The following is a 12,394-nucleotide window of genomic DNA, read 5'->3' as shown; positions in this document are numbered from 1 at the left end:
TTTGGTTGTAGATTTTGGCTTTTTTCCCCCCTTTTAGCACTTCAGATATATCATGCCACTTTCTTCTGGTCTGCAAAGTTTCTGCTGAAAAATAAGCAGAAAGCCTTATGGGGTTTACCTTGTGTGTAACTAATTGTTTCTCTCTTGCTCTATTTTTTTTTTTTTTTTAGAAATTTTTTTAAAGATTTTATTTATTTATTCACAAGAGACAGAGAGTGAGAGAGAGAGAGAGAGAGAGAGGCAGAGGGAGAAGCAGGTTCCATGCAGGGAGCCCCACATGGGACTCCATCCTAGGTCTCCAGGATCACGCCCTGGGCTGAAGGCAGCGCTAAACCGCTGAGCCACCCGGGCTGCCCTCTCTTGCTCTTTTAATATTCTCTCTTTATCTTTAACCTTTGCCATTTTAATTGCTATCTGTCTTGGTGTGAATTTCATTGGATTTGTCTTATTTTGAACTCTGCTTCTTAAAACTGGATATCTGTTTCCTTCCCGAGGATAGGGAAATTTTCAGCTATTATTTCTTCAGATGAGTTTGCTGCCACTTTTCCCTCTCGGACCCCCTTAACATGAATGGTTGTTCACTTTATGTTGTCCTAGAGGTCCCTTAGCCTATCCTCATTCTTAATTTTTTGTTTTCTTTCTCTGTTCAGCTCAGATGCTTTCCATTACCCTGTCTTCCAGATAACTGATCTATTCTTTTATATCCTCTAATCTGTTGATTCCCTATAGTATATTTTTAATTTCAGTTAATGTGTTCTTTAACTCTGATTGTTTTTTCTATATATTTTCTATTTCTTTGTTGAATTCTGAGCTCTTCCACTCTTGCCATCAGTCCACAAAACATCTTTATGACCATTATTTTCAACCGTTTATCAGGTATATTGCTCATTTACATTTAATTTAGTTCTTTTTCTGAGGTATGTCTGTTCTTTCATTCTTTTCATTTGTCTACTCATTTTACTTGGCTTTCTGTGTTTGTTTCTAAGAATTAGGCAGAACAGCTACTTAAACTAGAAGGAATAATCTTGTATGATTATCCCCTGTGTAGACTGTATGTGCCTAGTGACTTTAGGTGACTGCCTAGGGGTCCCAGGTCACTCCATGCTGGGGCCACCCTGGTGGGATGGCATAGGCTGGGTCGGGGTGGTCCTGAGGGAATCTGTGCAAAGGGCACTGTAGTCTGACAGCTGAAGCTAAAGTGGGTGCAAGCCAGGGGATCACAGAACTCTCTGTGCAGAGGTTATCTTGGCAAGATAGCTAATGCTGAAATGGACAAGGGGGGCTGGGGAAATCCCAGTTCTCTCCACACAGATGGTGCCCCAACAGAGCAGCTGAAACCAAAGTACATATAAGCCAGGGGGTTTCGGGGCTTTTTGTGCTTTTGTGCTGCAGGCACCTTGGGAGGACAGTTGAAGCTGAAGTCGATGCAAGCTCCATCTGGAGCCAAAGAAGGCTCAGGCCAGAAGATCCTGGGGCACCTTGCACTGGGGGATCCTGGCAAGTTGTGAACCAACTTGTGGGTTTAGAGTATTCTTGGGTGCTTTGCAAAGGTGTCACCTTCCTGAGATGGCTAGAGCTGTAGTGAGCACTGACCTGGGTGTCCCAGTGTGCACCATGCTGGGACTGCCTTGGTGGCTGATGTGGGCTAGGGGATCAGGGCTCATGGAGGTAGTAACTGTCTAGGGCACCCAGACCATGTTCCTGTCTACACTATTGAGGTTGAAGAGGAATGTAAACCATGCCACTCACCAGCCCCTCTGAGGCAGAGAGAGTTCCAGTAGCTTCCCACCATTTGGCTGAATTCCAATCAGATCCTTTATATTCTAGTTCCTATTTTCCAGTAGCTTCCCACCATTTGGCTGAATTCCAGTCAGATCCTTTATATTCTAGTTCCTATTTTAAGTGTGTGTGTGTGCGTGTGTGTGTGTGTGTGTGTGTGTGTGTGTGTGTGTGTGTTTCTGTGCCCCAGGGCTTTGGAGGCCAGTGTGGACTAAGGGCCCAGAACTCACTGAAGCAACAGGATAGCCTTGACTCCAGACCCTGCTCCTCTCTGTGCTTTCAAGGTGGAAGAGGATTGTCAACTGTGGCACTCATAGCCCCTCCATCCTGGAGCTATCTCCAACAGCTGCTCCCACCATTCAGTAGAGTTCTAGGGCTGGATATTTTGTGTTCTGGTTATCTTTTTAAACTGCTGCAGTTCACAGTGTTGAAAGAGGAGAAAGTCCCTTCATTACTGTGTCTCCATCTTTCTTGCCATTCTCTATATGGTCTATCTTTTCTTGTTCTTGACATGTTGAATCAGGCTCAGTTTTACTTCTGGAGGAATTGTTCTATATGTAGATATATATTTGTTCTGTCTATGGAGGAGGTAAGTTTAGGGTCTTCTGCATCACCATCTTGAACCAGAGATCCACAGTAAAGATTTTTTGAAGGATTTTTTCAATTGTTAGCTTTGTTTTGTTACCCATTAGACCTATCTTGGATTTTCGTTCTTGGGCAGATTGCATTCATGTACCAACATAGATTTTTGTCATTCTGTTTTCACAGAACAATTTCTTAACAGAAAGTTGCATCATTGACTGCAAAATCTCCTAAGTAATTTAGCAAATGGAAAACATGATAAGGGAAACATGGCCCAAATATGGCAGTACTTGATGTGAATTGTGGCAGATTCTGAGGAAATAAGATTACATAATAAGTGAAACATAAAGAGATGAATTGCCTGACAAGTATGCCGCCAGTGGGCTTATGAGACACTTCAGAAATGACACAAATAGCAGTAATCAACTATGAGTCAGCATTCTTCCAAGTCCTACACAAGGATAAACTTTAGATCCAAACTGATCTTAAGTTAAAGAGCCAGATTTTAGGGTAACTGATGGATGGGATTTCCTTTATTGCCCTTGTGTTATATGCTCCATCGGTATACCTGAAAGTTGCCAACATACAAGTGAGATCACATAGTATTTGTCTTTGATATTTCAGTTCACAGAAGGCCCTCAAGATGCATCCATGTTTTCACAAATGGCAATATTTCCTTCCTTTTTATGGCTGAATATTATTCTACTGCATTATTACCACTGATAAAAATACCACATTTTTATTCTTTATCCATCAAGGACACATAGGTTGTTTCCATATCTTTGACTATTGTAAGTAACACTGCATTGAACATGGGAGTACATAGATTTTTATAAGTTAATACTTTTGTTTTCTTCCTATAATTACCCAGAAGTAGAATGGCTGACTCATATAATAGTTCTGTTACTTTGGAAAACCTCCATACTGTTTTCCATCAGAGCTCCACTGATTTATATTCTCACCAAGAGTGTTCCCTTTGCTCCACTTCTTCACCAGCACTTGTTATTTCTTGTCTTTTTTTGTAATAGCCATTCTAATAGGTGTAAGGTGATATTGTGGTTTTGATTTGTATTGCCCTAATTGATGGATGTTGAACACCTTTTCACATGCCTATTGATTATGTATATGTCTTCTTTGGAAAAATGTCTAGTCATATTCCCTACCCATGTTTTAATCAGATTATTTTTCTGATATTCAGTTGTAGGAGTTCTTTATATGTTTTGGAGATTAAACTCTGATGAGGTATGTGATTTGCAGATATTCTTTCCCATTCAGTAGGTTCTTGGTTGCCTTTTCATCTTTTTGATGATTTCCTTTGCTGTGCAGAGTCTTTTACAGTTTTATATAGTCTGACTTCTTTATTCTCCTTTTTTTGTCTTTTTAATTGGTCCGATCCGAAAAAATTATCACCAAGACTGATGGCAAGGAGCTTACCACCTATGTTTTTTTCCAGGAGTTTTATGGTTTCAAGTCTTATGTTCAAATCTTTAATTCATGTTGAGTTAGGTGGATTTCTTTTTTAAGATTCTTTTTTAATTTATTTGAGAGAGAGTGAGTGAGCATGAGCTGGAGGGAGGGGCAGAGGGAGAAGGACAAGCAGATTCCATACTGAACAGAGAGCCTGAGGCAGGGGCTTAATCTCAGACCCCTGGGATCATGACCTGAGCCAGGGATCAAGTCCTGCAACGGGCTCTCCACAGGGAGACTGCTTCTCTCTCTGCCTATGTCTCTGCCTCTGTGTCTCTCTCATGAATAAATAAATAAAATATTTTAAAAAATATTTGGTAGAATTGACCAGAGAAGATATAGTTCTAGTCATTTCCTTGTTGGGAGGTTTTTTATTACTGATCCAATCTCTACCAGTAATTTGTTCAGATTTTCTATTTCTTAATGATTCAGTCTTAGTGAGTTGTATAGGTCTAACAATTTATCCATTTCTTCTAGGTTGTTTATTTTAGTTATAACCTCACGTCTTTTTTTTTTGAGAGAGAAAGAGAGAGAATGAGCTGCTTGGAGTGGGAGGGGGGCAGAGGGTGAGAGAGAATCAAGCAAGCTCCACGCCCAGCATGGGGCTTGATCTCACCACCCTGAGATCGTGACCTGAGCTGAAATCAAGAGTCAAACTTTTAACTGTGTCACCCCGGTGCCCCTCTCCTCTTTCATTTCTAATTTTGATTCTCTCTCTTCTTCTGGGTGAATTTAAATATAGATCTGTCAATTTTGTTTACAGTCCTATGTTCCTAGTAAACAGAAGTTCTGCTGACCACTAGTGCCAGCAACCTAGGGTGTCCCCTGGGATGCAGCCGTAAAAATGTGGGTGCTGGATAAGGGTATAGTTTCCTTCTGGGAGATACTAGTGAGTTGGAGCAAGTCTGAGGGAGAGAGCAAAGATGGTACTCAACAGCCTCTGCCTTGGGAGAGTATTTCAGTAGGCCCCTAGCTGTATGTTAAGGTAAGGAAAAAAGCCTCTTTCACAGAAAATCAGTGCTTTTCAATCACTGGAAGCTCTTGAAAACTAGTCAGTTCACTATAGCTTTGTGGGTCTCAAGGTCTATTAGTTTTCAAAGCAAGATGGTTTGGGGAGCTCATCTCAGGCACAAGTGTTCAAAGTTGGGGCACCCAATATGGAGTTCAAACCTTTTGCTTTTTTGAGAGAAACTTGGGATTTTGAATCCTGATTCAGGGTCACAGGACCAGGGATGGGGTTTATTCCAAGATTGTGTCTCAGCCTCTCTTACCTGCTTTCGCCGGGGGCGGGGGGGGGGTGGTGTGCCTACCATGTAGGAGCCACTCAACTACTATTGGTTTTCTTTTGTTTTTTTGTTTTTTTTTTTAAGATTTTATTTTTATTTATTCATGAGAGACATAGAAAAGCAGAGACATAGACAGAGACATAGAGAGAAAAGCAGAGACATAGACAGAGCAGGTTCCTTGCAGGGAGCCCGATGTGGGCCTTGATCCCAGAACCCTGGGATCACGCCCTGAGCCAAAGGCAGATGCTCAACCACAGAGCCACCCAAGTGCCCTGGTTTTGCCTTTTCAGAGGAAATTGTTCCCTGTGTAGCTGTAGATTCAGTGAGTCCCTAGGAAGAGGTGGATTCAGAATCTTCCTACATTGTCGTCAACCCCCCAGATGGATTTTAATAGCAGTCTGTCTTAGTGCCTTTATGAGTATTATCAGCATCTGTGCCTGTTCCCTCATCTATATATTGGGAATTCAAGTACATACCTCCCAACTGTTGAGATGGCTTAGCTGACACCTCAAGTTCACCATTCTCAGGACTGTGGCAGAACTCTTGCCCCAACCATGTCTGGACTCTCTGTATTTGGCTAAGTGGAAGAGGGACTTTCAGGGAGGCCTGCTTCCTATCAGCATACTTCCGCCTTTATAATGGTTTTATCTTAATCACTTCTGTGTATGGTTGATTCTTTATGTAAATCTTATTAAGCTTAATCACCTGTAAGTAGTTTTTATTTCTTTAGCTTTACAAAACTAAATAAGGACTAAAGCAAAATGTTCGAGAGCCTTCTCTGCAAAGGAGTTAGAACACTTGCCTCATGTCTCAAGGTACCATTGACCAGAAAATGCTTTACTGTAGCACTGTCCACTAGAACATTCTGCAGGGGTGGAAATACTGTATATTTGTGGCCACTAGCCACATATGGCTATTGAGCACTTAAAATGTGGTTAGTATGACTGAGGAACTAAATTTTTAAATTTTAGTTAATTTAAATACCCAAAGGTATCTAGGGGCTATCACTGGACAGCTCAGGTCTATAGCATAAATAGTGATGTATCCTTAAAATTAAATGACTAATTCAGTCAGTTGGAACAAAATGGTTGTCTTCTTAAACAAGTCAGATTACATCAATTTTTTTTAATTCAAATAAGGTATTTATATCCAGAAAAACAACAGCCTCTGCAAAATTAAATATCCATACCTTGAAATTTCAGCCTTTGGTCCAACTGAGAGGTGTTCATGTCTCAGTCTCCCTATAAATGCTGGTTAAATTAAGCCTTATCTTATAGTTGGTGCTCAGTAAACATGTGATATGTGAACTGTTAATTCTGCAACTGGTAGAAAATGTGCATTTCTAGCTATGTGCCTCATGCAATGCTTCATATGAATATGCTTGCCCCAATTCTTCTACTGTTGTTTTTTCTTAGATGAGAAGGAGCTAAAGAAATTGTAAAGTTAAAGAATGACTGTGTGGTCATGCTATGATTTCATTATTGTTTCTCAAGGGAAATTGAAAGAATGGTCTTTGGTCCTCTATGGCACCTCCGTGCAGCCATACTCACCAACCAACGAGTTTCCTAAAGTAGAACGTGTCCGCTATAGCCGAGTCGAAGACCCCACGGATGACTATGGCACAGAGGATTATGCAGGTGAGTTGGCTTCCACGAGGGACATGAGCTAAAGAAAGAACTCTTGTGCATCACCTCACCATGCAGAGATCAACTTCTACCCATATTCTAATAGATTTTCTTCCATCTTCTTTTCTATCCCCCCAGATATTTGCATGTGTATATTCAGAAAACTGTGTTTTTTCTTCAAATCTAAAAGCATACTATATAGAGTTTTCACATCATTTTTCTTTCTCTTGTGGTTAAGAGCATATTTCCCTGTTGTCACATATCCTCACAACAGATATTTAAAGGACAGCATAATAGTCCATCCTATGATTGTACTGTATTTAATACATAATCTGGGATTTGTAGTTGCTTAGAGTTTTTACACTATTTTAAATAAGGTTTGGATGAACATCATTATTTTATCAGTCTTTATATCTTTAATTATTTCTGTAGAATGGAGTTCTGAGAACTATTATATCAAAGGAAATAAACAGTTTGAGGGCTTGGACAATTAGGTCACATTCCTTTCCCAAAAAGATGTACCAGTCTATGCTGTGAGCAGCTGTGCATTTATTATACTCATTCCTGCCAAAATTAGAAAGAAAAAAGTAAAAAAAATTAAATTAATTTTTATAGCTTTATTAAAAAGTTATTTTTCCTCTATAGTTCTAGGAATTAAACATAATCGCATTTTACCTATTTTTCTATTCAAATTAACACCAATTCTCTTATCTATTTTTAAGAACTCTGTATTTTATTGTCTCACATTTTTCCATATAGTAGTTCCCCTTTATCCACAGTTTCATCCCCCTAACCTAAGGTTTCCTAGTAGTATTACTACTACTACTCAGTAGCATCCCATTGTTAAGGGTAAGGAAGCCAGTGATCCTCCATCTGATAGATCATCAGGTCATTAGCAGCTTAATGCTACATTACCATACCCACATCATTCCCCTTACTTTGTCTCACCATATAGGCATTGTATCGTCTCACATTGTCACAAGAAGTACCATACAAGATATATAGACTACATTCACATCCTTTTATTGTAGTGTATTGATTTGATTGTTCTATATTGTTAGCTTCTTACTGTGCCTAGTTTAAAAATTAAACATAGTATCAAGCATCCATTGAGGTTCTTGGAACATATCCCCCACAGATAAGTTGGGGGAGGAACAATGTTTGCTGAAAACATTTTCTCAGTTATTGCTTGCTTCCAAAATGTAGCTTTTGTGTTGTTTTAATGGAAAAAGAAAATTGGAGGGTAGGGTTTATAGTTTCAGATCTCACTTGCTCTCCTTTAAAAAAAAAAAAGTTTTATTCTTTAAAATCAACTAAGTATCCATATCCATTTTTTTCTAATCTCTGATTTTTACATTTGTTAATCCATATGGAACTTACTTTGGTTTATGAGACATAGGATGAAATATGTCTTTATTTTCGAAAGAGACTAACATTATTGACTGAATTATCATCCCTTCTTTTACTAGCTTAGGATCTTCCCTTTTTTTTTTAATATTTTATTTGAGAGGGAGAAGCAGACTCCCCATTCAGCAGAAAGCCTGACACAGGGTTCAGTCCCAGGACCCAGGATCATGACCTGAGCCAAAGGCAGAGGCTTAACTGACTGAGCCACCCAGATACCCCAGGAGCTTTCCTTTATAACAATAGAATAAATTCTGTTGAACATCTTCTTGTTTTCATAACAATTCTTAAGTCCGCTTATAAAGATCACATTGGAATTTAACATGAATTTACACACAACCTCATAGGAAGAATTATTTAGGTGAGAATTGTTTTTACAATATATACTCTTTCCATCCAAAACACAGATCATGTCCCCTAAAATTTTATTGAAATCTTTTAATTTTTTGTAGTATTCTTCTCAGTGTTATTCCTATTTATTTTGGGGTCTTGTTGCTATTATAATGGTAAAGATGCCATATTTTCCAACTAGTATATGCTGGTATCCAGGAAATCTATTGGTGGTTGCATCTTTATCTTCTAACTGGGCATTCTGCTCAACCTTCTAATTATTATGTTTAAGAGTTGATTTTCTGGAGCAGTTTAGGTATTATACCCATATCATCTGCAATTTTTTTTCCCTACTTCAAAGTATAGCTCTGGATTTCTGTCTCATTGCATTGACTCACTCAAAGGAACATTCAGTTCTCCTGGGATACGATATAATACTTAATGAACAAAGCTGCTCCCAAGAGAAAACTATTTGTAAATAGCAATTTAATGTGCCTTTAGATGAGAATTGTATTCTTTTTCTAGATACTAAAGTACTTCATTAATCACCCTAACAGAATATCTTAAACATGCACATGGTTGCTTTTATTCTAAACAGGTAGTATCCTAGAGGCCATCGTAAGCTTGAATAATTTAAACCAGTTGAGCCAACCAGAGCTTGACTGTGTTAGATTTGTCTTACTTGGTTTTGAGCTTATAATATTACTATTCACCTTATAACTAGCAAACCATTTCATCTTCTCTGATAGGAGAAAGGGTATCCACAAACATAAACTGAGCATAATAATAACCTGTTGCTGTATGCCTTATGCTATGTTTCCAATCCACATTTTGATAATGTTAAAATTCTGAACAAATGGTTACATATCCCTGTGGTTTTTCTCATTACATCTCCGAAATGTCCACACGGACACTTGTGTGAGAACAAAGACAATTATTCCATTATTACCCTGCAACCTAAAATGCTCAACTGCATCTGGGACAGTTTAAGATTACAAAAGAAATAGCACAGCATGTGAACTTGCCATACGGAGCCCTTTGGCACGTATAAAGAATAAGTTGTGGGGGTTAATTGCAGAAATCATCTGGTGAAAATTTAGGGCCACCCATGATTCCTTTTCTTCAGAGCTGTGATTTTCACCTTCATGAAGAAGTCAGCTTGGCTAGAGGCACTGATGGTATCAGCATAACCAGATCCCTCTACTGTTTCATCAAATTCCAGGGGCCATAGGACCCACGGCTGGCTGGGCATCAACCCTTACATACACCCTCTCCTGCTGTATCACAGCAGAGAGCTAAAAGGTCCCAAGTTACAGTCACTGTGGAATTTAATTTAGAGGTCCGCTTTAAGGCTTAGAGAACAAAGAGAAACAGTGCTGTCACATGACTTGTGATTCATTGGAAGTATGTCTATCTCCAGTCTGCATTCATTTTGAAAGCTCATCACTAGTACCTCATTTACTTCCCCTGTGTGTAGGGGATGTGGACTAAGAAGAGGGACCCATGTTAATCCTCATGCTCCTATCTGTATGATTCTGGACAAGCCACTCTAACTCTTGGAAAGTGTGTTTTCACACTGCATAAATGAGGGTGTTTGAATACAATATTTTTGTCTAAGTCATTCCTCCCAAGTTCTACCATTTTATGTTCTGGCTTAGTAACTGTAGAACAGAGTCTTGTAATGACTAAAGGAGGTCGAGGTTTAACAGTAAATCCTTTTGATTCAAATAATTATGGATCAGACATTTCTGACCTGTCAACTTACTGTTTGTACATTCTGTGCAGTATGTTTATTGCTAGTTAAAATCATGTGAGTTTTCCACAGCAAAGAGCTCCAAGATTATAAGACCCAATGTCCTAAGATATGGAGAACGAGGGAAAAGAGAGTTCAAGCAAGCAAAAGCTCTAGCCCATGTAATTAGAAGGCTTTTCATCAATTATAAAAATCTCCATCTTTCTGGCATTTTTTCTTCCTGCCTGTGCATTCTCCCTAACTCCATACCAAAGAATATGTCATGAGAGATTAGCAACCATCATCCTATAGGTCTGGAATTCCTTAAGCTTGCTTGCATTTTTAAAAATTTATGTCTAGTTGTCTTTTGTGGAGTTGCCCACTGGTCTGTGGGCAGGACACAATTTTAAATCTATTATCTGTGCCTTAAGTACCTGCTTTGTAATCCAAGACCAGATACTGATAAGCTTGCACCAGATGCCATAATGATGTTTCTTGCTGGCTATAGTATCTCAGAGGTATTCAGTGGTTTTAATGACCTTGGGCAAGCCAGACAATCTGGTCCAGGCTTTGAATAATAAACTTTTTCTCTTTTCTGTCAACAGCTTAACTTCTCATTTTTTATAAATCCAACATTTTTATCATTATGCATATTTAATTGCAGTCAGTTGCTTTTTGCTACAATGGCATTGTTCATTTGAATTCTGAGATATTTGTTATCTCCCACAAGGCAGCCATATGTGCTTTTTTTTTGAAAACCGGGCCATGACTGGATTTACATTCTTGATACTTAGTAATTGAGGTTTTCCCCCAGAAGTCAAGAGTGCGTCTCCATGCTTACAGCCATGTTAAAGAAACTTTTACTGCCTAAGGAAGAAAAAAAGTCTTATTTTATACCAAATTCAAAGTAAAACTGACCTGCTTTAAAATCGTTTTTTCTAAGTGTTGTTTTAAATTTTTTATTTTTTTGAAAAGGTCCCTGTGACCCTGAGTGTAGTGAGGTTGGCTGTGACGGGCCAGGACCAGACCACTGCAATGACTGTTTGAACTACTACTACAAGCTGAAAAACAATACCAGGTAAAGAGGAGCCTGATCCGATCCCTGTAGCATGCCCTGGGTGTTCCCACGGGTGTGCTGGAGCCGTATCTGCTAATGTTCTCCCACCAGGACCAAAGCACAGAAAAGATGATGCCGCACTAGCCCACCACCTCCTGGTGTCATTCCAAATGCTGAAACCAATACTGAGTCATAGAACAGAAAATGTACCTATAGGCTATCAAGCTGCAGCTGTCTTATCTCACATTTGGAAGGGCGGTGGGGAGGAACCAGCTCCACATAGGACAGGTCTTCCCCCTCTAGACTTTCCCATTCCATGGACGTCGGATGCTAGAGCTAGGTTTGCTTTTCATGAAACTGTCAGCATACAGCCCAGTGACTGCTTTCCCACATTCCCATGTTTCAGAGGTGCTGGGCCTTACTTATCCTCACTCTTCCATGCTGGGCAGTGAGGTGGACCTGCTGGGACACCGTTATCTCTAAGCCCCTGGCTTGTGCCCCAAGTTGTGCAAATCTGTCCACAGGGAGGACCCTGGGACAGTGATGGCAAGTCAGAGACTATCTGCCCCAGGCCTCTCTCACAGCCCTACCCCCCTCTTTGTCCCCCTTCAGGAAAAACTTACTATAGTAGCTGACCTGCAGAGAGTCCACACTTCAGTCATCCAGACAGACCCAGACATGTTCTATTCTAGTTCCTGTTTACATCCATGCTGGAATTTCAGTGCCTTAAAGGAAGGGCCCTTGGCTCCTGCAGGATCTCTCATCGCCTAGACCCGCAAAATGCCTGACATTTTCCTTGGTACTCAGTAAATATTTGTTGAATGAATAAACAAAGTGCTGTCCTTCAGTTATGGACAAACAATTTATTTAAGTTTATCGTAACCAACCAAGTTTATTTACATCAAGTTAGACAATAGCACACGGGATCCATATGACAACACACAAAAACAGAAGTGAACCCTCATTAGCAACCTTTTTGTATAAAATCAGAGTTCCCACATAGTTTCCCTTCAATCCCAGACCACAACCTTCCTCTTGAGACTCAGTTTCTAAACATCATCCCCTTTAATGAAGAGCTGGACCCAAACCGGAATTGGTTCAGACTAAGACATGCCTTACTTAGTGGACTTGG

General features: G+C 39.7%; 1 protein-coding gene and 1 long non-coding RNA gene across 5 annotated transcripts in view; one reads left to right on the top strand and one right to left on the bottom strand.

Annotated features, from left to right (window-relative positions):
* PCSK5 (proprotein convertase subtilisin/kexin type 5) overlaps positions 1-12,394 on the top strand; it is a 457,779-nt gene that overhangs the window by 270,909 nt on the left and 174,476 nt on the right. For all 4 annotated transcript variants that reach the window (XM_072837738.1, XM_072837739.1, XM_072837740.1 and 1 more), the window contains exons 14-15: positions 6,608-6,751; positions 11,181-11,283. In XM_072837738.1, coding sequence (XP_072693839.1) covers positions 6,608-6,751; positions 11,181-11,283 — 247 coding nt within the window. The remainder of the gene's footprint in view (positions 1-6,607; positions 6,752-11,180; positions 11,284-12,394) is intronic.
* Positions 1-12,394, bottom strand: part of LOC140639509 (uncharacterized) — a 71,354-nt gene that overhangs the window by 45,445 nt on the left and 13,515 nt on the right. The gene's annotated exons all lie outside the window — the stretch shown is intronic.

Source organism: Canis lupus, chromosome 1 (assembly GCF_048164855.1).
Source record: "Canis lupus baileyi chromosome 1, mCanLup2.hap1, whole genome shotgun sequence".
NCBI lineage: Eukaryota > Metazoa > Chordata > Mammalia > Carnivora > Canidae > Canis > Canis lupus.
This window is presented reverse-complemented; position numbering and strand designations above follow the sequence as displayed.